The 26,242-nt window shown below is 35.8% G+C and overlaps 1 protein-coding gene across 1 annotated transcript; it reads right to left on the bottom strand.

Annotated features, from left to right (window-relative positions):
- Positions 1–17,525: 17,525 nt before the first annotated feature.
- On the bottom strand, positions 17,526–22,443 carry LOC113694724 (tropinone reductase homolog). Its single transcript, XM_027213580.2, has 5 exons — positions 22,364–22,443; positions 21,774–21,981; positions 19,275–19,491; positions 18,344–18,450; positions 17,526–17,708 (listed from the first exon to the last, which is right to left on the bottom strand). Exons 1-5 carry the CDS (start codon positions 22,441–22,443, stop codon positions 17,526–17,528), a joined length of 795 nt encoding a protein of 264 aa, XP_027069381.1.
- Positions 22,444–26,242: the final 3,799 nt, after the last annotated feature.

The raw sequence follows: 26,242 nt of genomic DNA, 5'->3' as shown, positions 1-26,242 counted from the left end.
TTAATTGTATAGTCATAATTCTCAAGAAATTCCACCCACCGATGCTGTCTCAAGTTTAGCTCCTTCTGAGAGAATAAATATTTCAAATTCTTATGATTGGTATAAACCTCAAAAGTCACTCCATATAAGTAATGCCTCCATTTCTTTAGGGTAAAAATTATAGCGGCCAATTCCAAATCATGAGTTGGGTAATTGCGCTCATGGGGTTTTAATTTTCTAGAGGCATAGGCAATTACACTTCCATTTTGCATTAGAACACATCCCAATCCTTCTCTTGAAGCATCAGTATATACAGAGAAACTGTCCTTTCTATTTGATAAGGTTAAGACTGGCACCGAAGTTAACCGTTTCTTTAATTCTCGAAAACTAGTTTCACATTTAGAACTCTAAACAAATTGACCATGTTTTTTCGTCAGGTCGGTTAAAGGATCAGCTAATTTGGAGAAATTTTTGATGAACCAACAGTAGTACCCGGCTAAATCTAGAAAACTACGGATCTCAGTTGGTGTTTCTGGCTGCTTCCACTCAGATACGGCTTCTACTTTCACTGGATCCACAGAAATGCCATTTTTAGATCTTACATGCCCTAGAAAAGAAATCTGTTCTAACCAAAACTCACACTTGCTAAACTTGACATATAACTGGTGTTCTCTCAAAGTTTACAAAATTATTATCAAATGCCGTTCATGATCATTTTGAGTCTTAGAATATACCAAGATATCATCTATGAACACCACGACAAATTGGTCCAAATAAGGTTTAAAAACTCGATGCATCAAATCCATAAATGTAGCCGGAGCATTTGTTAAACCAAAAGGCATCGACTTCAACTCGTCAGGAAAAACATTGGGAAATTCATTTACTATTAACACATCCTCCAGTCTTACCTTATTTTCAGGGGTATTAATTAAGAAGGTTAAGTAACCCTGCACCCTTTCATTCAATAATTTTTTGGCTCAAATTCCCGAAACAAGTGTAGACGAGACTAATCTACCTTTCACATCCAATCTTAGAGTTACTTCTCCAGGTATACAGAACTCCACCACCTTAGTCTTGTAATTCAGTTGAGTATTATAACGAGCCAACAAATCCATGCCTATAATCATGTCATACCCCTTGAGGTCTAAATTTATCAAGTCTACTACCAACTTCCGTTCTCCTACCCAAATCTCACAATTTTTGTAAACCATGTTGGTAATTAGACTTTGATCCCTAGTAGGTGTTCTAACTTCCAAATCATAGGGTAATTTAATGAGATTCACATCAATACCACACTTGAAGGCAGAATTCACAAAAAAATGGGTTGCCCCAGGGTCAATTAAAAACTTAGCTAAGCGGTGAAATACAGGGATCATACATTCCACTACCTCGAATGATTCAGGGGCTCGCTGATGGTCCAAGGCAAAAACCCTAGCAAAGGTTTTCAGTCTACTCCCACTGGCAGTAGGCTGTTTAGAGGTTAACTTTTTTGGCTGCACACCCTCATTCCCTTCACAGAGTTTAACAGGACAGGCTGCGATCTGATGTTTGGAACTACCGCAACGAAGACATTTCTTCATTTTTCGCCAACAAGTATCCTCGATATGGTTCATCTTACCACAATATCCACAGCTCCCTCGAGGAGTAGGTGCTGGACCTCCTTGGGAGACAGTCTTCTGTTGTCCTCTTCCGTTGTGAGCCCCTCTTGATGGAGCTCCTCTTGATGCTCCTTGGATTCGAACTCCACCCAAACCTCTTCCAAACTTAGGAGGCAGTACATTCTGATCGTCTCATCCGGTGGTACTGCTAGATGCATCTCGTCTCTTTGCTTGAAAGGTCCGAACTTGAAATCGAATCTACTCCACTCGTTAAGCTTTCTCCAGTGCATATTTAAACGTATCAATTTGGGTTGCAACTAAATCTTTTTGAATTTTCACATACAACCCATGTACAAATCGCCTTATGCGTTTCTACTCATTAATCACCAGTTTCGGAGCAAATTTAGAGAGTCTGGTGAACCGAGTCTCATATTCCGCCACACTCGAAGTGCCTTGGCGTAGTTTGATAAATTTATCCTTTCTTTTCTCCTGAATTAAGGGTGGAAGGAATTTCCCGTTAAATTTCCTAGTGAAATTAAACCAAGTACGTGGAGTTTGCTCCCTGTCCCATTTTGCCCTTACTACGTTCCACCAGGAACGGGCCACACCTTCCAACTGGAAAACGGCGAAAGTCACTTGCCTCTCCTCAATATAGTGTAATGCAGCAAATATATCCACCATTTTTTCAAACTAGTTTTCGACAATTTCGGGATCTGGTCCTCCAAAAAAGTTTGAAGGAGAAAACTTTTGGAACCATTCCAGGGCCCTATTTTCACCTACTTCAAGGTCCTTTTGCTGATTACCAGGCACTTGACCTTGTTGGTCAACCAGTCGAGCTAACAAATCAGTCATACGGTTGATAGCTGTAGCTATCTGGTCCCCTTTTTCACCTCCAGGTCCCTGGTTCTGATTCGCCACAGATCCTTATTCCTCTTCTTGCCTGGGTCCATGCCCACGGCCCCGGCCACGTTGTCGTCTACCCTCTATTATTTCTCACCAGTCTAGGGTCCACGAATTATAACTAATGGCGTAAGCAAGTATTGGTATATAATAGGTACTTGTGCGTAATCGAAAGTCAAAGGGAAATAAAGTCGAAATCACGATAGGCAAGTGAAAACACAAAACAGTTAAATGTCAAATCGAAATAAAATCAAGGTCAAAGTCAAAGTCAAAGTCAAAGTATTATACATCCAAAGACTAACATCAGTTATTTACAAGCCAACAAGGCCAAAAGTATCAAGCATGAGGCTCAAAAGTACAGGCACAGTTCATCAAGTTATGTCACACAACCACCGAGTCAAAAAGAAGCTGTACAACCACCAAGTCAACACATCCCCTAACCTTTCTATGTACAATAGTAAAAAATCATCCAAAATAGTAACCTAGCAGCAAACACTTAGTCCGCCGCGGGACTAGTTGATCCCCCATCCTGGGTAGATTCAGCTCCTGCCTCGCCTCCTGTATTAGAAGCCTCATCGCTTAAGTCCCCAAGTAAGTCATCACAAATATTCAGGATCGATTCAGCTCTAGTCCTCATTTTCATGGTTCCAATGACCAGTCGCTCCTGGGTCTCCCCAAGTTGTGCACAGAGATCATCGGTCCTTTCTTGACCCTCCACTATGTCATTCTCACGTTCCTTAATCCGAGCGACTTGCATCTTTATAGTTTCCCTTAGTTGATTCACTTCAGCTTCAAGCCTAACATTGTTTTTCGCTAGCGCCTTCCTCTCCTCCACAAACGCCAAAACTACTGGGTTAGGATAGGAGTAAGTATGGCGGCACTCGCAAGGCCGACGGCGGATAGCTGGACTCCAGTGTATGGTAGCTCCTCTGGGCCTGATCTGGTACCTAATCATCGGCAGTGGAGCACGGTGCTGCTCATCAGCCTGACTATTACTAGGGCCACTAGGTTCGTCCATCCTGCACAAGTTATAGATAAAACTTAAGTACTCTTAAGGGAAAATGATCAAATGTAATCTTAAATTCAAAAATTTCTAATATGCCCAGGCCAATCAAAACCTAAGCTCTGATACCACCTGTAACAGCTCCACCTCTCCCTAGGGCGAATCCTAAGGTATCAGTGGACTGTCTGCCCAACTCTTGCTGGGGTTCAGTCGACTAATGAACTAGCAATCCAAATAACTAGTGAAATATCTCAGACATAAAGGGTACAGATCAAAATGGAAATATAAATGCCACGCCACTTTCCATACACAAAATATAAGACTAAAAGTCAAACTTACCACTCCACACTTAATTTACATAATATGCGGCAAACTTACAAGAAGCAAAAGTAAAGTCTTCTAACAAAAGGGATACAAGCCAAAGCGCAAGTTCAAAACAAAAGTGAAAGTTATGAAAGTTCTCGACCACAGTTCCATCCCAGCTCTGTTAAGGAAGACAAAATAAGTTGGGTGAGTTAAAACTCAGTGAGGTTCCAAATAAACATGTAAGCACATAGCCAATTAAAGGCGTAATATAAACAAGTAACCACCGTATTGAACTATAACAATTAAATCACAGTTCAATTCAAGGATATGGGTGGCTTCCAAAAAGTAAATCCACTTGAGCTTGATCCTAACAAGAATCTGTTGACTCTCTGTCAACGTTTGCATTCAAAGAATATCATGTCTGTAGAACATCACTTGCTCCAATTTCCGTCCACCAGTCAACCCCCTTACCGGGCCCGAACACCATAAATAGTAAGTAGGTAATACTCGAGTATACAGGATCCAGATTCAGTAAATAGTTCTCAGGGTTTATCAATTTTCTCGACCAAGCCCTTGCTGGTTCGATACAACCGACTCACCTATGAGGTTGGATACCCAAACAATCATAGTAGTTGATGGGATATCACTCAAACAACTCACATACAGTCAAACATAGAGAAATCACATCTCAAAATAGCAGTACACAGAGGCTCAGTGAAATCGAAGGAGGTCGAGTATGATAAAGTACATGCTCGCCTCAATTTTGTCAAAGCAATGTTTAACTCAACCAGTCACAATTCAAGTATTCAGATATTTCACATAGACAGGTAATAGGCAATGGAACACTCACCTGTCAAGCAAATGCAAAGTTCAAACATCAAGTTCCTTGGTTACGTTCACCTCCATTTTTCAATCCTAGGGCAACGAGTGAAATTGTTAACAATCTAGGTTTATTACAACCCAAATGTAGGTTCATTAGGTGACCAAGTGAGTGGTTAAATCTACTTAATTCACCATGCAAGTTAGGCCTAAAATGCAGTAAAAGATCATAAGAAAACAAGTTTAATGAGTGCAAGAAAGTTGAGCAAGAGAGAAATTTCATTCAAGTTCTAAGTGGTTTTCGCGGGTAAAACAGTCGCGCCCGCACAGTCTCGGAAAAACGGTCATATCTCACTGTAGGAAGGTCAGAATCAGGTTACGTTAGCGGCGTTGGAAACTAAACTTGAAGGGCTTTCCAACGGTACCAAATGCAGACTCTAGTTTCTCTCCTATCAATACGAGTGATCCGGGGAAGTTGGCTGATGTTTCGGTTCTGATCAGCTCAAAACCCTAACAAAAATTACTCTATTTCCTCTTGCCAACTTCACTTGTTTTGGCTCAAATTCACCCAATTCAACCTTCTAGAGTCCATATACAGGGGATCAAGTTATCCAGCACCATTGTAACTTAAATGCAACACACCAAATGATCAAGTGAACCAAAACAGTCTAGCCAATAACAAGAATCAAAACAGTCCACTAGTTGCCCAAAAACAACCACTTTACTTGCTTCATTTCAATTTCAACTCACACCAAACCTTAAACCAGTATTTAGCCAAGTTCCTTTGGCTTAATTAAGGTGCAAAGAACCACAAAAGTCCAGGAGAAACCTCCCTTTCAAATCCGGTCAGCCAAGAGAAAGGAAAACAGTCCACAAGCTCATATGCATCACCAACTTCCATCCTTTAATTATAGTTAACTTAGCAGCATCCCAAGAGTTATCCTTAACTTTAAAAGGATCCAAATCATGTTAATACATCAAGAAAACCATAAACAAAGTTTTAACAATTAATCAAACACATGGTAGGCTAAACAATCAACCCTACCTGCACTTGTTTAGTTCAAGAAATTTCACCACAAATATCATCCATACAACTCCTAGTTTGCCATCAAAACTTTAAATATTTGATATAATACCATAAAACCAAGAGTTAAGGATCATATACTTCTCTTATATGAAGCTTGAATCACCCAAAACAACCACCAATCCAAAAGCTCCAAGCTTGAAATCACACACTAGAGGTTGTTCACTCCACTAACTCAAATCCTTCACTTTTGATTTTTGCTCAAGATCAACCTAGGCTTTAAAAGACATGAAAATAGAGTTTTCTCTCTTCCCTTGGAAGCTTCAAGGTGGCCGGCCATATGGAGAGAAAATGGAGCCAAGTTTGGTTTAAATTTCCTCTAATTCTTTGGTCAAAAAGGTTGAATGGCTAGGGTTTGGCCACTTGTCTCAATCTTGGCCATTCTCCCTCTAATCTTTGCCAAATCATGTTTCTATCCTCCAAATGTTTTCAATGTCTTACTAACACCTCTAAACTATCATATAAAGTCCCAACCATAATAAAAAGGATATTTGGTCATAAAGTATGTGGTGAAATAAATAATACCAAGTCAAGGAAATTTTTTAATTCAAATAAAAGGTAATGAAATACAATGTAAGGGAAATGTTATAATGCATATGGAATGCAATGCAAGGACATGTAATAAGTGATTTAGTCTAAGGGAAATGCAAGTGATTTAGGGGATATTATATTTTTAAGTAAGGGTTCTCACAGACAATGTTGCTCTACTTCGCATGTTGATGATGATGTTTGTGATTATTAACTTTGTTTTCTTATGTCACTATTAATAGGGTGTATTGTTTGTTGATATTTCAAATTATTTACTTGTAGATTTACTAAGGAAATATTAAAGATACATGACATGTCAAGAAGAAAATTGAAGACTTGACAGTTGATGGCATGTTCCGGTAAAAATGAGAAAACTGGCACATTTGACAATCTTGGGATTGAAAAGTGAAAACTTGATTGTCTCATGGTGTTGAATTGTATTCAAATAATATCTGTTTATTTGTTTTTATGGGTTAAGTATGTGAAATTATAGTGAATTATGTATCGATAATACCTTGGTGATGTATTGGTTTATAAAATACTTGATTTTTGGCTGAAATTTAGCTAAAATTTTGTTACAGGACAATTTTCTATTAGCCATCACGGACACTTGAAGGGAAGTAGGATGAGGATGGTGGGAGTGTTTGGGTATCAAGGCAAAGGACAAGGAAAGGGTCCCACACCTCACCCCCACGCCATTTTCATTTCTACCAGAAATAAATAGTAAGTATTTTCACCTTACTTGTTTCTTAAGAATGGCCCGAGTTGCAAAAATACATCAGGAGATAGTGAGATCGGATTCGGCTGAAGCATAAAGGCCTGACCTCGAGTTAATCAAAATGATGAAGGCCATTATAGACAAACGGGAGATATGAAAAGATGTAGAAGAGGTTGAAGAGACTTCCAAAAAAGAATCTAAAGAGAGAGGAGACAGTGATTTGGACATCAAGGAAGGATCTAAGATGGATTCCTAGGTTTTATACAATGACAACTTCGGTGTGGAGATCGAATGGGATTTGGGGGTTGAAGAGCCCCTTACTCCTCGAGATTTGTCCATGATAGACTTGAATGAGATCTCTTCATTTCGTTAGGAAGTATTCGTTTCACTAGAGTTTAGATATTAGTTGGGCCAGGAGAAACGAATCGGCTTTCACATCTCCTGAGGGACAGTGGCTATGTATACCAACCAGTTGGAGGTAGGGATAAGGCTGCCAACATCTCGATTCCTCAAAGATAATATGAAATATTGGAAAACTCAAATCATGCAGTTAACCTATAATGCGGTTAGGAGATGCAGTTAACATATAGGGTACTTCTCATAGTTGAAGCTAATGCATTTTATCTTTCCTTCCGTCTTAACAGTGGCACCCCTCATTAAAGGTTGAGTTATATCAACTATGACCAGCAGTTTAGTATGTCTATTCTCCTTCCCTCCTACCTCTATTATAAGAACATCTCTGGCTGCATGGAAAACTAATGCAATCTTTCTCCCTACTTCTTTAGATAACCAATGGACAGGTAAATTCTAAACCTAGAACCATAAAGAAGTAATGTTGAAGGCGGTTTCATCTTCCTCAATGCCGTTAAACCATTCCTTTAGAACCAAAATCAGATTGACTTTAAACCATTCCTTTAGAAACAAAATCTGATTATCCATAATCCAAGGGTTCTCAAAGACGATTCTATCCATATCTTTCTCAACAAGAACAGTGAATTGAAATATATTTGCCTCTAATTCTAATATTCTGAGTCCCTTTGGATATCCCCAAACTATGTTAACAAAATTCTTGACCCCCACAAAATTAACAACTTTATCACATTTTATCTGTTGGGAAAGAGGTACCGGTGCAGACACACAATATCAGAGTTAGTCTAGGATAACTTACTCTTTCCCCAAGTACTACTTAAAATAGGAATAAATCAAATCACCAAGTAATAATGCCAGCAGTGATAATAAAATGCAGGAAAAATAAAAGGCATAGGACAATAAGATTTTTTACGTGAAAAATTCAAATTGGGAAAAACCACGGGATCTAGTCTAGTAAAAAATCTCCACTATCACAAAAATGGGAATACACAGCTCTACCCAAAATATTCAAATGACAATAATATCACCAATATCAATCAAGCGAAATTGCTATAAAATCACTTCCAAAAACTACAGCTGTCAAAGAAGTGAGTTTGGAAAGGTATTACCAAACGAAGCGGAAATCTGAAATCTGAACCAGTAGATGACTAGAGATTGATGAGAGGATCACGTGTGTAAAATTTCATCTCAATCAGGATTCGAATCACCTTCCAATCAAGATCTTGAAGTTATTTTTCTCTCTCCTATTTCTCTCTCTTTGTTCTTCACCGAGACAGCAAGAGTAGTAGCTGACCTTCATTTTATTTTCTTTTCCTCGGTTGATGAATGATACGACCGAACCTTTTTATCAACCATATAGACTAAGTGTGGAAGCTGGGGATCCTCCTCAGCTTGGTCGTCCGCCACGTGGCACACGGGGATTGGATTTTTGGTGACGTGGTGCGACGTGATTGGTTGTCAAGTGAGGTTGGTTGCACCTGATTTTTCCCTCCCTTTCCTTCATCCTGTCTTTTCCGTTCATTCCTTCCTTCCTTCCGGTTCTGTTTCCTCCTCTCTACCCACTTATCAGCTTCCTTTCTACCCATTCCAACCTGCTTCTTTTCGGCCACATGTTGGTGTTGTTTCCACTCTAAAATTTGCCTTGGTTGCACCTAATTTTTTCTCTCCTCTCTCCTTCGTACCCACTTATCAGCTTCCTTTCTACCCATTCCAACCTTCTTCTTTTCGGCCACATGTTGGTGTTGTTTCCACTCTAAAATTTGCCTTGGTTGCACCTAATTTTTTCTCTCCTCTCTCCTTCGTTCGTCTTTCGTTCCGCTTGTTTTTGCTACTATGTTGCTTTCTGCCCGCTTCCTTTTTCCTTTTCGACCAGGCCCTGAGGCTGTTTGCACTAAAAAATTGCTGTCTCTTCACAGTAATTGTACACCCTCCCCACTTTCTCTCTGTTCTTTCCTTCCCGAGGATTAGGTGGCTGTGATGATAAAGCATGTTGCTTGTCCTCGTTACCTCTCCACACAATCAGGTAATTGGTATGTTCGTGCCTGTTTCGCTATTGCTGCTGCTCCTCAAAAAGTTGTTCCGGACGTTAGGGTTTCCTCTGCTTCTTTTACCTACTTTAGAGCTCCGCCGCTTCTCCTTCCAATGCTTTCCTTTCCTTCTCCTCAGCCACCCCTCCTCAAATTTCCCAATTCCCCCAAGCCCAGAACCACCAACAACAACCACCACCAACACCTCAATTCTCCCTTGGCGTTGATTTTGGCATTGATTTTGGGAGAAGTCAGGTTTTGGCTGGACGGATTGCTTGAGGAATTGGACATATTTCTGGACATTTTTTCGACTTCTTCTTCTTGTTTTGAGACCGAAGGTCTTGTCCTCGACTATCTTCTGCTTCTTGGCTAAATCGGCTTTTGATTGCTGCTTGGGAGGCATCTCTTATTTTCATCCAAATCCAATCTCTCCGCCGCTTGTTAAGTAATTTATGCTGATAAAAGTATCCCTCTTAATCTCGACTGCTATTGTAAATGGGAAGATGGGGTTCTCAGCTTTTCTCTTGCTATTTTCAGCTATCAGAATTGTCTGCTCCACCGGTTGGCAGGAGGAGGAGTGGCTGGAGAATGGAGAGGAATAAATGCATCGGCAGTCAGCTCTGTCTGTGAAAAATAAAATAAAAAAAAAACTAAAAACGAAGACGAAGGTGGCAATTGGGGTTCTTATACAAGGGTTTGTTTTTTTCCAGAAGGTGCGTACTTTGTTTACTCTTAGTAGTTACCCTCTTCTTTTGCTTTTCTTTTTTTTCCTCTTTTTTTTAATCTATCCTTTTCCCACCTTTCCTACACTAAAGTATTTAATCTCATATATAAACACCCCTAAGAATCACAAAATTTCTTGGATTGTTGTCCTCTTTCATGACTCATTATTATTATTATTATTATCAAGTCATTGTTTAAAGAAAAATTTGCATAAGATTTCATTGTTACCTCTCCCAATTTTAGTATATGAAACCTCTGTCTAAAAAAGACTTAAAATTTTAAGGCGCACAAAAGTTTTCTTATATGGTGGACACTAAAAAAATAGTGGTGTTAATTACTACTGTGGTGTGCAAAATGGGAAAGCATCGATAAGCTTCCCCTCCCCCCAACACCTTCTTTACTTCATCTTCTCTACTTACTATCTGCAATTCTATTTTTCCTACTCTTGCTAGAAACGTATTATTTGTCATGATCTAGAGTCTTTCGTTGATTCTCTTAACCGTTTGCATCTCTTACTTTGTTAAGTTGCTTGTCGGTAGTTTGTCTAATAAATGACTAAAGCACTTGAGAGTTCAGAGCTGCTAATCATGAACATGTAAGACTTCATGAACTCCAACTTTTCCAACCTTCAGTTTTAGAATTTACTTACTTTGCTTGCCATTCCCTTCCCGCCAAACCCCCTTTGCAGGTTCCTAAATCTGGGATGAACTGAAACTTGATTTAGCAGCACCTTACATTTCATTTAGTTGTCACAAGCATATGTCAACTCCCTACTCCTGACCATATTTGGTCAACGATAGAAATAGTATGGCACATCACTATTATCTACTTAAAAATTGCTTAGTGATGTGATTGCTTGCACATGTGAATCAGTGTTTTCATTCTGCTACATCAATATCACTTGGAACAGCACACACATTACACCAGTAGTTCTTGGAGCACCCACTTGGAACAACCAGTAGTTCTTATTCATTCAATTGTTGAGCTTATCCCAAATAGAGAGAGATATATAGAGAACTGTCATTGGTTTCTTGATATAATTTTCCTTTTTCTATTTTTAAATGGACTAATTGGTCATCTAGACATGGTTGTCAACACTATTGCATATGCAAGCATCTTTGACAGGTTTCTTTTCTTTGTTGAATTGGAGGTTTCTTTGCTTTGTTGACTTGGTTTAGGACAAGTCAAGCATTATATATATCTCGAACAGATGTCACGCACCTGTTTAGATTAGCTGTTGATCTGATATCAATGAAAAAAATCTGTTTACATTTTGGCTGTTGATTTTGGCAGAAAATGACCATTAGCATTTTGGGTGAAAAGAGGAAGAGAGGATTTTTTTTTTTTGGGTTAGAAATTTTTGAGAGTACCGGATAGTGTAACACAATCACTTTGTAGTTTTAAGTGGAAATAGAAAATCCATTTTGGATGAGTTTATATAGATATAAACAATAATAGTTTTATCTAAACCCAAAATAGTTGCTAGAAAGTCTTTCAGACCTCTTGTTGGAATAAAATTTCTGTTATTTGCCCTATATTGTGTTCTTTCTTTTTTATTTTGTTTTGTTTTGTTTTCCATTGTGTTTGTTTATAAGCACTTGTTCTTAGTGTTTTCAAGGTTAAGTTCTTGATGTGATTGCCAAATTTATAGCTGCTCATCTTTCCCAACAACAACCTAATTTCCCTCATCTTGCATTGCCTTTGCCGGAGTAGATGCAAGCAAAGGGTGATGACAAGATGAAAATTGGAATATGAGAGAGAAGGCACTCAATTTATGTCGAGATGTAACAGAGTAAGAATTGTTCTCCATCTGGAAAAAATCCAAGGAGAAAAAAGAGTACTTGCTCCATATATTCTTGACTGGTTTTTTTGCCTGCATGTCTTATATTCGTTCGCTAATTTTAAACTATCCATCTGGCTAATGTGCCACTTTATCCTCAGTTGGAAGTCGTCCGTTAATTATAAAAAATATATATAATTGATGTATTTTCCCTTTCCATATATTCAGATGAGAGAAGCTATAAGGGATGCTGCTCTAACATTGTCCTACTGGAATAATTACAACAAGATGCAAATTATAGATCTGAGGTATATCCCATGAATTCTTAAAATGCCCAGCTCAATTTTAAGGTTTAAGCACAAGTCTATGTGAAGTCTATTTGGATGATTTTTTGAATATTACTGTTTGGGCTTTTGGTTTGCTGGGGTTCAGACTTGGGAGTAGGTTTCATGAGAACAAACTTGTTGGATTTTGCCATTGCTATATGAGGTTGGTGAATTTCTTCCCTATGGTTTTGTGATAACTGCAATTGCTTTTCACAAAACACTATGCTTGGGAAATTGATCCATTTATCTTGGCTTTCTTTATATGAAGATCATCTTTCTTTTAATCATAGGTCATTGGACTTTATTATTGTTTTTTTAACTTTACAAGTTAATAGGCCTTCTATGTCTAGTGTTTTTTTATGCTTTTGTTCTTAGTATTTATATCTCAACTGCTTTTCCTTTTCCCTATTTAAATTTTATTTTCAAACTATGTTTTGCATTGATATATGCAATCAAAGTTAAAGGTTACTTTGCTACCATTATCAATTGCTTTGGAAATGGCCATGTTTCATTTTCGCTGTTCATTGGGTTGTTTAAATCTAATATGAACCCTCTTTTCTTATTTTTTAGATTTTTCTTTACCTTTTTACCTTGGCTGATATGAATTGAAACCTTGATTATATTGTTTTTATACCATTGTTTTAGGTTAGACGAGATTAAGTATCTTGTTTCTACCAGTAATATACAGTTTTCTTTGTAAAATACTCAAATTAAGTGAAAAAAATGAAAACAGGGGTTGTGGATGAAAGTCATTGTACTGTGGAATTCACTTTCTCCAAGTAAACTTGAGTGCCATTTTTTTTAGTCTTCTTTGTTTGAGTGCGTATTCTAATTCTTCCCTAATTCTTCCCATATATATCCCTGTCCACCCCTTAAACACGAAATTAGCTCACAAGTCCCTAAATTTATGGATCAAAGATCAAAGAAAGTGTAATTAGCATTGGCACCCAAAAGTTTTTACCTCCTGTGCTAATCGGAAATTGCATTCTGTAAATTTTAAAGGTTACAAAGTGATTTTTGGTTTATTTTGGTGCCTAAAGTTTGCAAGAGACGAGCACAATTAAGGTCCAAAATAACATCAGTTTTGTATTAGGTCCATTAACTTTTGAATTTATGTGACACATTTATTAACTATTTACAAGTCATGAACTACTGATACATCTTGTGGAAGGCAAAGAATGCCTTCCAGCCAAAGACTAAAGGGCATCCATGGCATAGCAGCTCTCAATCCGCTTGTTATGGTTGAAGAGCAGCTATGGTTAAACTATTAAACTTGAATTCCCCTGATCTTGACCAATCCTCCAGTTCAGTCTTTATAGTTTTAGACAACCTGCTACATATGCCTTTTCTCTACTGATCCCAGTTTCCAAGGATAGGATGGGTAATCATTTTCTAAAGAAGGGGACGTTCTGAGTTAAGCGTAATCGCAGGAGAAGTTATTGTAATGATGCTGCGCCCCTCTAGGTTAGGAACCAGAAAAGTGGCGCGAAAAGGCTAAATAAGTTTTTTTTTTTAAATGACAAACTTCTACCTGTTGACTAGCTATATACTCTTGCTTATGTCTCTCTTTAATTCCAGGTTGTTTATTCTACCTCTCTACTTGCTTAACCCCTGAGAGAAAAGGGTGGGCATATTCTTGCTGTCCTTAGTGAATGAATCCAGTGTTGTATTTTACAATAAATGCTGGTTATTTACTACTTTCTATTTTACAGGTGGACAGCAATTATCCAGTGAGTCCACCATGGTATGATCTACGTTCCAATAGGATACACATTTGGAGCAGGAATGTTTTAAGATGGACGCCCTGAGAGGAGGTTCCCCTTATGGAGCAAGAGTTTTCTTAGGAGACCACACAAGGGAACCCAGTGAAACAAAGCTCGCACTGGTGGAACACCTGGGAAAGTATATGGCATTGATGGTGAAGAGGTTTGCCCTACCTCATTCCTTCGCAAATGATCATAAAGATAGTAGCTAGCCCCTGCAGAATCCGTTATTGGATGTGTCATGCTATTATATATTGTAATTCCATTTTTTGCCTTGTATCTATACCAATGGCACTTTTCCTTTGTGATTCTGGAAGATGTGAGAACATACTCCTTGTGTGTAAATAGTTGACAAATTGGTACTCATTCCAAAGCTGATCGCTATTTGCGCATTCTGTGTTCATAGGAAGTTCCTGAGTACACAATGTAGAAGACTCCATGAAACAAGGACTCGTTGATTTATTCTCCCATTTTAGAACTTCTTTTGCTGTTATTATCTTTAAGAGGAAAGGCATAGAAAATTTTACTCCTGGTGTTTTATCTTTAGTCAAATTATGTAAACTAAGAAAGTGCACCACCACTTGGTGATTACTGATATTTATATTGTTAGCTGAAATTTGTATCCGTCCCTTCGTGAGTTTCCTGCTTTCGGTAGATTTGAGTTCTCATATGAATCAGGAAGATTTGGGATATGGTCTACTTTCTGCACTAAAAGTCCAAAAATTATATTAATATAAATGTTTTGACTATTTTGAGAGCATGAAAAGATAGCAAAATCTAACTTCTAATAATGTTTTTAAGTTTAAGTAGCTGCATCATTAGTTGACGGATCTTGTAACTAAACCATAGTGCAACCTAGCCTTGAGATAGCAAACGTAAATGACAATTTGGACAAAATTCTCTAATATTCTGGTTTTTTGTTGAGAATAACACTTGCTAATTTTTACATGATTACATACTCAAGAGGATTTGACTTTTATTGATCAAGGATGCAACCATCCTCAATAGTAAAGATCAACCTCCACTGGTTTAGGGGTGCTCTTGTTATATTAAAGTTTGCTCTAATTTTGGTTCAAAAATTTTTTTTTGGTTTATTTGTAACTAAATTCCATCAAAAACAAACAAATTCCATGAATGGATCCATTTTGGATTAAGTAGAAATCATTTTACTAAACTGGGCATCTCCATCACTTTTTCCCTGCCTCCTAGTTTGTTTCCAAGAGAGAAAGCATTAGTCAACCTACTAGGATTTGTTTTGTGGTTTGGCCCAATAAATGGGCTGGCCCACAAACACAACATTATCCTCCCCACCAAACTCGTTTGGCGCCAACAGCCTCTTGGTCTGTTGGTCGGGTTGGCGGGAGGTCAAGGGTCCAACCCTTGTTTCCCACCAAAAATTGCCACTTAATTGTGGCTGTCACCTTCGGGTGGCTTCCTTCGACGGGATTTCCCGTCGACCCCCCTTCCCCTTAGAATAGGTTAGAGTAGGTTATACAACTGTTATCGTTGCGACAAAAAAAAGGCTCGTTTGGCACTCCTTGATATTGGATCCTACATCTCCTAAATCGAATTCCTCTCCACCAATTTTCTTGCTTGAAAGAGTAAATTTTGTAGGATCTCAATAATCTCATCTGCCATTTTACACCTTTAGCAATACTTTAGGAATATTGCACCCCAGTTTGTCAGATCACAGCCAGAAAGTGGGAAGCCTAGTAAAGGAATAAGATATTGGTGGGTCTCACTAATCCAGGTTTAAAGAACAAAGGCTAACCTTGAGAAACCTCTCTATTATGCAGAAAAAAAGGCAGATTTCATACTGTAACTCTCTTTTAAATTTTAATTTTTTGTCAAATTTTGAGTGAAGAGCAAAGAAGAGTAGCTAAAGTACAAGACTGACAGAAAACAATCAGATTTTTAGAAAGTAAAGGCAATGTCTACAAAGATCTAAGCTTCGATATACCTGTCTCAGCAAAGTCATGGTTGGAGTTTTTGAAAACTCTACTTCATATCCTGGCTCATCTCCCATATTCTAAAAAGCTCTTCAGCTTAAAAGGTCGTTCTTGTTCATGAAGATGGAGCAATCAGACAGTATTAAAGGTGGTACTCTTTAATGCATTAATTACCATAGACATATTGGATTTCAAATTTTGTATTACTACTGGGAGATCTAGAATTTCGGAGGAACAATTGAAGAAAACTCTCACAGAAAGAGACCTAGGCACAATTCTCAAGAGAGAGAATTTTCAAATACTCTCACACGCGGGAGAGAGTCAACTTTGTGGTTTGCATAATAAATATTATTCGCTTGTTAGGGTACATGCATGATCTTGACATTATATTTAGTTCATTAATATGACATGCATGCATGTGATTTAATGACATATATGATAGGCTGAGAATTAATCTCAATGAATTTTATAACTTTTATCAGTTGGATGTTATACTGATTCAAGTATCTTTCATAAGTTCACTTAATGAATATAGAAGTTTTGCTGCTTCTATGAAAATTTGAGCTAATTTTCTAGAGCACTTTTAAACTGGATGAAGCACATATCCATGATGTGCTAACTTAACAAGCTTATTTAAGAATTTCTTGACCATCATATATGTGAAGTATTTACATAGTGTCAAGTAGTTATAATTTAAAGGTTAAGTCCGTTCTATCAAGTAGTATGAGAAGGCTGAAATAACAAATGAAGATTTAAAGGTATTGCTACTTTGTTAAGGTAACATGTTCATACTAGATGCCCAACTTTCTTTACTAGTATGAGTGGGATGTTGTTGAATATTTCAATAAAAATAAAAAGACATATATATTTTCTAATTCAAGCCATTTAAGTTACAAATCTATTAAGAATTTTCAATTATAATTCTCTCCCATAAATGTGTAACTAAGGTCCACTAAAGTGTTACTTATGGAAATGTTTTATTAATTCAAATAATAATATTTTCTACCTTTATACAAAAAAATACTGCATTGCAACAAAAATTTTTGTGTTTATTCTATTTAATATCTGGAATTGTAAACCCTATTATTTCAACCTACACATGGAGGATTCTAAACAATTGTATCACATCATTTTTCTTAGGTCTCTTCTTCGTTCTATATTACTACTGCATTGGGTATTAATAAGGTATTGTGTAAAGCTGTGAGTTCAATTATTTGTATGGATTTAGTAGAAGCAACAAGATAAATTGAGAAATGTTTCAGATGCAACAAATCATTCATCTCACCAATTGTTGTCTAAAGGTGTATGAATCTACTCAAAAGAGTGACATAATCCGCATCTTCCCTAGCCTAATTACTCTCTTTTTCTTCCTTGCTAGTTGTTTGAGTTGCTTAAGTGCTCAAGAACCAAAATTTTGCACTATGAAAATTCTTGGCAGATATTTTAAGCTTTTAACGGAAAACAAAGTCCCCGCTATTTATTTATACAAAAATGCACAAATATAAGAATCTATACAAGGTGTAGAGTAACACACTTGTAAACAACCTAACACATTTGTTCTTACATATCTTTACCTTGAATCAATTTTGTCAAGCCTTTCAAGTTTTGACTGCAAAACTTTGGAACAAAGATTCAACCTTCTGGGATGTTTTCCTAGTAGCTACCTGCTGTGTATCCTCCATCAACATGGATAACCTGACCAGTAATATATGATGCAACAGGAAGGTTGAGGAATGCCACCAGTGGTGAGACCTCATTTGGCTCTCCTAGTGGACGGAGAGGAGTCCGAGACATTATAGGCCTCATCTGTTGAGCAATGGTTTCATCATAGTCCTCCTGTAAGCGTTCATCAATTATATTAGTTAATATACGTATGGTGCCATTATCTTGAAGTGTTTCATTGATGTGTCTGTTCTTGTAAACTTATATACAGTTGATTTTGCTTTAATTCAAATTTTTTTTTTTTTTTGGCAAAAGAAATTTTGAAAGTTAAATGTAGCTGTTTTATAAAAGTTTAATCCTGTATACACTGTTATTAGCGGGTACGGATGGATACCACCTAATCTCAATATTAATTTGAACTTCAACTCTTGTCCATATGTCATGCATTCATGTTTGCTGATATGTACATTGTAATATATACAAGTTTAGTCTTTCAATAAATTAGTAATCTAAGGCCAACTTTGAAGTGTCACAATTTTGCCCAACATTTTTATACTAATAAACTAACTTATATTGAGTTGAAAAAGATTCATATTGTTAAATTTGATTGACCCTGTTTTAGACTTTTCAACCTTGTCGAAATTTAAGAGATTAATTTTTTGGAGAAGAACTAGCAAACATAGAAGAGATTTGGAATAGAAATATATTAGAAGTTAATAATCAACTTGTTAGTTTCGGAGGGGGAAGGAATTATAAGTAGGAGCTTATGAATTCAAAACTCCTCAACTGTCAAGAAAAAAAAAACTTACTAGTTTTGGGCGAGTGGTTCGCACTCCGTGTGGTGCAACAGTGTTGACGCGGATCTTGTCCTTCGCCCATTCACATGCCAAGTTCTTGCTTAGCTGATTGATTGCACCTGTAATTATAAAAATAACGTAACAACTTGAAAAGTATAATAAATTTGAAACTTCAAAAATTAGAAGTTCTAAACTCAAATTCCTCTGTCCCTTTTCGCTTCTAAAGTCTCATCCCCCTCTCCAATTGGAAAAATTTTTAAAACAAAAAAAAAAGTAATGGGCTAAATTGCTCCTTGCACTGTTGATGTATTAGACTTGAGAAATTTTGAATTTCGATCTAGAAAAAAGGTTCCAAAGCTTCTCTGTTTGCTATTTTGTTTAATTTTTTTTGTCGTAACGGCACATCTAACTTACCTAACCTACTTCTACTCCTGGGGGGAACCTACTCTATGGGGTGGCTCAACTGAGTCGAGAGAACCTGACAGGGACTGAACCACCATTACACCAGACGGGTGCACCACACACCCGTATGGATTTAGAACAAATCTCATATTGAGGCACATTGATGGGAGGCAAGATTTGAACGCTTGACCTCTCATCCCTCAATTAATGTGGTGGCCAACTCCTCTAGAGGGAGTTGGTTTGCTATTTTGTTTAATTGATTAATTGCGATTAGCACTTATAATTCGAATAAATTGTGGGTTGCATCAGGATCTAATCCAAAAAGTAATTATTTTTAGTATATCCTGAGATAAAAACTACTCATTAGGAAAATTTGTTGGAGTTAAATGAACACAGGAATGTTACTTTTCGCATCAATATGAATACTGATTTTTTCTGGAAAAAATCAAATTGTTTTACCCAATTGGTTCAATTCTAAGGTAGAAGGTTAGTGTTTTGCCCAATTGTTCATTAGATACTAGTAATTAAAGGTGTACGTTACCTTTTGAACTTCCATAAACCGAAGCACCTGGAAGTGAAGTGCTACCAGCCACAGATGAGATAAAAACTATACTTCCAGCTTCTGAAGCTTTCAGAAGCGGATATGCAAGTTGACACAAGTGGTAAGGACACTCGACATTTGTTCCCAACACACGTGAAAAATCTTCGGCAGAAAGGTCTGTAGCTCTTCTCAAGATAACTGTTGCTGCATTGTTAACCTAAAGATTGAAACGTAGCGATAGAATGGTGAATGAATATGTAATGGACCAGGGACGAATTTGGAAATCAAAATTAATGTAGATCATATGGTAATGAATGCAAAGCTGATAATTATGGAGAATGTGTGTTGATAGTCTTGCTATTATCAAAATTACGACAAAGTACAAGTTTCCAATTCATCGTCTACATGAACATTTATTAAATCGTTCAAGTAGTTTTCCAAGATAGCTTTGAAAAGTGGTTACCCTCAAAATCCAATAGGGAGTACAGATGATGAATTGTGAAGAAGGCATTCAGAGCATTAGAACTTGGATTTTGTACTTGATCAAAACTTGCAACATGGATGTCTTGAGAGTGCATCGAAACTTTCTCCTTGGACTCAAGTTCTGTCCAGGAGGGAAATAATGATGCAGGAGCATGTTAGCGAGGACAGAACGTTGTACTTTATCAAAACTTGCAACGTGGATGTCATGAGAGTGCATCAAAACTTTCTCCTTGAACTCAAGTCCTTTCCAAGAGGGAAATAATGATGCAGGAGCATGTTAGCGAGGAATGGACAGGGAGGAGCCACACTCCGACCCAACACAACCCCCCCCCCCCCCCCCAAACACAACAAAAAAATCAAAAAAATCAAAAAAAGTTATTAAAAATTAGGATTTCCTCTCTTGAAAATTTAATAATATTTAAATGGGTTTTTTTATAAATTTAAATTTTTGCTGGGCAAACTTTGAAAATACTAAATAATATAAACATAACTTTAGATATGTTAAACCTTGCCCCCTCTAACTAAATTTTCTAGTTCCGTCTATGCATGTTAGTATTTGGAATTTGCGTGGTTGGTGCACAAGTACAAAAAAATGCCATAGTAACCCTTACATGTGGAAGAGGAACTTTTCAGTTTAGTATTTCCCCAAAATTAGCAAGAATGCAATACTTTTCTATAATCTTTGTCTTCGTATACCTGATGTATGTGAAGTGTGCCGATTCGAAAGGCGAATTGTTGTAAGCCTTTTATTAATGATGGTAGCAGTGCAACAGATAACATTGAAGACGAAACAAATATAACCTTTTTTTCTAAATTTCATTTTTACCTCAAAATTTTTTTTAAAGTGCTGTTTCTCCTCAAATTTTTGTTTAGAAATTATGTTAACCTTAGATTGAAGGGTGTTTTATTAATTTTAGGGTAATTTTATTTGAAAAGTTTGACTATTTGAGTTTAACCATTAAACCTACAGAAAAATCTAATGGTTTCACTTTGATTAAAACCACAAAGATCAAATTATGGGTTTTCAGGCTATAGGGAGCTAAACTATACATTCGCCAAATCATGGGGAGATTTTTTGCATTTTACCCAAGATAAAATTGATAGCTATACATTCATTTATGTTCTATGGATCTTTTCCGGTCATTAAGTTTGAAGAAAAGAAAAACTACTCTAGCCCCTTTTCTTAAGAGTAGGGGATATTTTGGGGAGTTGAAGAAAAGAAAAACTACTCATTGTAAGAGTATTTTGGGGATATTGAAGTGAATTTATTTCAAAACTAATAATTTTACTCCCTTTATTAAGAGTAGGGGAATTGTTGATTTTATCTAGCTAAACAAGATGGGATGTCCCTGGTATTGTAAAATCAAGAGAGGTCAAAAATAAGAGGGGAGGTTAGTGTAATTTACTCAAAAACAAAAAAAACAAAAAAAAAGAAGAAACTTTTCTCTGGTAGTAGAATCCCTACTGCCCGAAAATTTGATCCCTATAATCCAAATAAAAGGTGGGCTTAAATTCGGAAAAAAAATTATTTGAAAAGTGAAAAGTTGTTTTAAAAACACGTTAATACTTGTTAAATCAACTTTTCGTCTTTTAAGTTAATTTCAACAAATCAAAAAACAGGCGGAAGATTCTTAAAGGATCAATTGTGAACAATACACGTTTAAAATAACCTATTCTTACCCGTTTCTTCTAGAAATTAGAAAACAAGTCATGCATGATTCTCAAAATTTTCAATTATAGAATTCATTTACAGCTGTGATTATGGTTACTTATCCTGCAAAATATCTGCAGTTCAGTACCTATTTGGGAAATTAACTCAAACCAATAAATCTCAAATATTTCACCCAAGAATTACTTTGGATGCAATTCAAATTCCGAATTTTTTTTCCATTTTCCCATTTATTAACTCATAATCAGACCTTGGTAACAAACTATCTGCAATTTGACAATTTAAAACCGACTTTTCAAGCAACTAAATATTATCCAATGGATGAAAATGAAAAATTTTATACTTACCAATATGTTCAGCTTCCCATTAAAGGTGGAAGAGACATTATTCATCAGTTCTTCTCTTTCAATTCTTGATGACAAATCGCAAGTTGAGCCATATACTTTAAAGCCCTTTGCTCCCCATTCTTGCAGCCTTTCATCAAGGTCCTTTTGGTTCCTTGAACATGTGTATACTGTGGCCCCAAATCCTGCTAACTCTTCCACTATGGCATGCCTGAAATTTTGGGTCAAATAGTTAAAATGGGGTTATCCCATTTGAGCTTTCAAATCATTCTTTTGAAGAGTGCAGAATCACATTCTAAATGTGCCTCAAACCTAAGTTATTAGGGACATAATCGCACATATTTACGAGGAAACAAGGAGGAAGCAGGAATTTATGCTATGCTAAATTGGATATGAGTAAGACAAATGATTGTATTGAGTAGGTTTTTCTACTCGTTGAGAATAACATTTTTGTATAGATACACTTAAAAGTTGTCCAATTGATTCTTAACCTACCCTTTTGGAGGATTGAATGCAAATTAATAATGAAACAATTCACCAAGTTTTTGATGTAAGAATAAATACAGGAACAATATCTGTAGAAACTTGCTTACCCAATGCCCCTGGTGCCACCAGTAACAAGGGCAGTCATGCCATTGAGAGACCATCTACCCTTCAACTGTTCACCAGCCATGCTTTCTTTGTCTTCCGAATGAGTTGAGAAAAATGCGAATTGGAAGAAATGGTGAGAGAGCTGCTAGTGTTAACCACTATTACAAAGATGCAAGGATGGCTGATAATTGTATATGTAGGCTATTTATTAGTCCAAGAAAAGCACAACAATCATCGAAATCTAGAATACATCACAGTTTTGTAGTCGAGATAAAGGTCAGCAGTTGTGAACTTGCGATGGGTGGAACCAAACGGCGTAAATATTTGAACGGGGAAATGTGGTTTTGTTGACCAGGATTCCACTGAGGCTCATTGGGATTGCTTTTAATAGAAGATACAATTATTACAACAGGCGAAATAATAAATACAGTTAGAAGTGGCAAAATGGATTCATATCCACCAATCCATCCATATAAACCAACCTTAAATGGATTTGGATGATCCATATAAATTCAATGGTTTTAAATGGATAACCATTTAAATCCAATTATGTTGGTGGATTTAAATGGATTATCCATCTTATCCATATACATCCATTTAACTTAAAAAATAGAAAACACATTTATAAAAATGTGAGATAAAATCTTGTGGGACCATCTATTCTTTTCTTCATAACTTCCTCATATGTCAAATTAATTTTGTGGGACCACCTATTCTTTCCTTCATAACTTCCTCACATGCCAAGTTGCCAATAACATTAATTGCATTTTATTTGCTTCTAGTTCCTAGACTTCTTCCATCCTTTTCAAAATTATATTTTAGTCTCTACTCTTGTTTTTTTTTAATTAAACTCTCATGTAGTAATGATTGCAAACATTTATATTCTTAAGTAAAGAAAAAGCGAGAATGCATCATGCAGTGTCAAAATAATTTTTATTTTTTTAATTCTTTTATTTATAAAAAGAATTTTTCTAACGAGTGTCCCTGCAACATTGGTTAAGATATGTAAATGACAACTTTTTTTTTTTTTCCAAATCCTCATACTTGCAATCCCTCTTCCCTTATCACCTAACCCAACTATCCAAAAAAAAAGACACCCAATTTATTAAGTAATATAAGGTAGCTTGTGTATCAATGGTATAATAAGGAGTTTCATACATTTTTAGGTACTACGTGCACATATGATGAAAATATTTTACTTGTCAACTAACATAAGATTTCTTGTTAGAACTGCACTTTTATTCAAGACATCACTCTTGAACAGGAGTGCAAAAAATTGGAAACGTAAACTTCTTTTCACTGTAAAGCCATATTCAATTCATTCAAAAGTTATAAAAATGTAGCCAAGTTCTTAATTGTTCATTACTTTACAAAATGATACTTAAAGTAATGACGAAAGATTAAATTGACCACAGCAGTTAAATTTTCTTGGAACTAAACTAATTTTATGAAGTACTGAAATAGAGTAGTAGTACAAGCATTTGTTATTACCAAAAGATTTTAGGTGATTTAAGAATAGAACTTTGGGGATCTGTATTTTTTGGAAAAAAACATTTGGATCTTAAATTTAGGATTTGGGAGAGTAAATGGATAAATGGATGGATCATGGTTTACACTATCCATTTAAATGACATCCATTTAGATCCATTTATTAAATGGTTTTAATTGGATTGGATTAATTTGATCCACTATCCATTTAACTAAAACCATTTGTCAACCATATATCCATTTTGCCACTTCTAAATACAGTAATGGGCATGGCGGCACTGGATATTCTGATATTATTAAAAGAAGGTGAACTAAAGGATAATACAGTTTCAGTTTGAAGTTGAAAGGCTAATTGTTAAATGTCAACTCTAGAAAGGGGAAAAGGGAAAAATGCACTTTTCATCCCTAATGTTTAAGGTGTTAACCAATTTCATCCCTAAAGTTTCATGCAAAACACATTTTATCCTTGTAATTTTATAATTTTGATTAATTTCATCCTTCAAGTTTTACGCAAACACATTTCATCCTCATAATTTCCTAAATTTGGCTAATTGAGGACAATTGGTAGATTGTCAAGCAATTTGAATGGGATAGCGTCACTTGATCACGACATGCCTATTAGGTAAAAAAAAAAAATTGGATCAACAAAAAGCTCAAAAATCTTTTCTTAATTCACTTTCTCATTTTAATACAAAAAAGACTAAGAAATTTTTAGCGACAATTACTTTCTTTTTAATCACAATCGGATAAGAAGATCCAAAGAAAATGAAGTCAGTGGGAAAGAAACAATCCCACTATAGCCAATTGAAGAAAAATGTCAAACAGACCCAATACAACTAATTGGAGAAAAATATTAATGCAAAAGAATGAATGGTTTGGATTGTCATTTATTTGCAAAATTTTGTTTTGTTGCATCATATACTTGTTTTTCAATCATCTATTTATCTTTCAATCTATTTATTTAGTTTCAAATATATCATATCACAATTTAAAGGGAAAAAAAAGAGATAGTCTCCTATCCAAAAACACTTGTTGTTATTTCTATACATTAATCAATAATTGAATTAAGTATTATTAATACAATTATTAATGGGACATGTGATGATATTATGCCTAAATTTGTTAACAATCCTTTAATTGTCCTTATTTGGTAGGAATTGTAAAATTATGAGGATGAAATGTGTTCTACATAAACTTTAGGGACAAAAATTGGTCAAAATCACAAAATTATGAGGATGAAATGTGTTTTCTATGAAACTTTAGGGACGAAATTAGTGAACAGCTTAAACATTGGGGATGAAAAGTGCATTTTTCCCAAGGGGAAAATGAGCTAAACTTTGTTTAAAATTAGGGCTAATCACATTTTATCCCCTTAAAGAATATTCCATTTCTCAGTTTACCCCATAACCTTTAATTTTGCTCAATTAACCCCCTTTAGGACAAAATTACCCTTGTATTATTTTGACTTTTCATTTACCTTGTTTTCCTTTCTTTTATTTCTTTTCTCTTTCTTCTTTATTTAATTCTTCCTCTTTCCCATAAAAATCTTCACCTTAATGATTGAAATTAAAAAAGAGGAATTGCAAAGATCTATATTCTCCTTAAATGATTAAAAAAAATCCAAATCACTTTCCTAAAATACAATTTTTTTAGCCTTTCAATTCTTTTAATTTTGGATTTTCCTCTTTCCTTTCTAGGTTCTCATTTTATTCCCAAGAAAATATTTTAAGATGAAATTGTGACCAGATTAATAATCATCAATTGAAATTTGTGACACGTGGCATCATACAAAAAATCAAAATTTAGTTTTTTATGCCTCTTAAACCTTCACCCCAAAATATGCAATTACAAACTCAAAACAAAAATTTTCGTTGAAATGGAATTTCTATTGGAAAGGATGAAAGAGAGAAGAAAGAGAAAAAGAAATAAAAGAAAGGAAAACAATTTTATCTTATGATATTTTCTTGAGAATAAAATGAGAAACTAGAAAGAAAAGAGGAAAATCCAAAATTAAAAGAATTGAAAGGCTAAAAAAATTGTATTTTAGGAAAGTGATTTGAATATTTTTAATCATTTAAGGAGAAAATAGATCTCTGCAATTCCTCTTTTTTAATTTCAATCATTAAGGTGAAAATTTTTGTGGGAAAGAGGAAGAATTAAATAAAGAAGAAAGAGAAAAAGAAATAAAAGAAAGGAAAACAAGGTAAATGAAAAGTCAAAATAATGCAAGGGCAATTTTGTCCTAAAGGGGGTTAAGTGAGCAAAATTAAAGGTTAGGGGGTAAACTGAGAAATAAGGTATTCTTTAAGGGGATAAAATGTGATTAACCCTTAAAATTATTAGCTTAATTGCACTTTGCACCACTCCAACTATTTCTATATTGGAGTGTGCAA

The sequence above is a fragment of the Coffea arabica genome, chromosome 6e (assembly GCF_036785885.1).
Source record: "Coffea arabica cultivar ET-39 chromosome 6e, Coffea Arabica ET-39 HiFi, whole genome shotgun sequence".
In the NCBI taxonomy this organism is placed as follows: domain Eukaryota; kingdom Viridiplantae; phylum Streptophyta; class Magnoliopsida; order Gentianales; family Rubiaceae; genus Coffea; species Coffea arabica.
Note: the sequence above shows the minus strand (reverse complement) of the source record. Positions and strands in the feature narration are given on the sequence as shown.

Bases quoted from the DNA above. Each gene is read 5' to 3' on its own strand.
- LOC113694724 (XM_027213580.2), bottom strand. From the start codon at position 22,443: ATGGCTGGTGAACAGTTGAAGGGTAGATGGTCTCTCAATGGCATGACT. The intron at 21,982-22,363 runs GTAAGCAAGTTT...CCAAAATTTCAG, and splicing joins GGTGGCACCAGGGGCATTGG to GCATGCCATAGTGGAAGAGT. The intron at 19,492-21,773 runs GTAAGTATAAAA...TTCAATCTTTAG, and splicing joins ATGGGAAGCTGAACATATTG to GTTAACAATGCAGCAACAGT.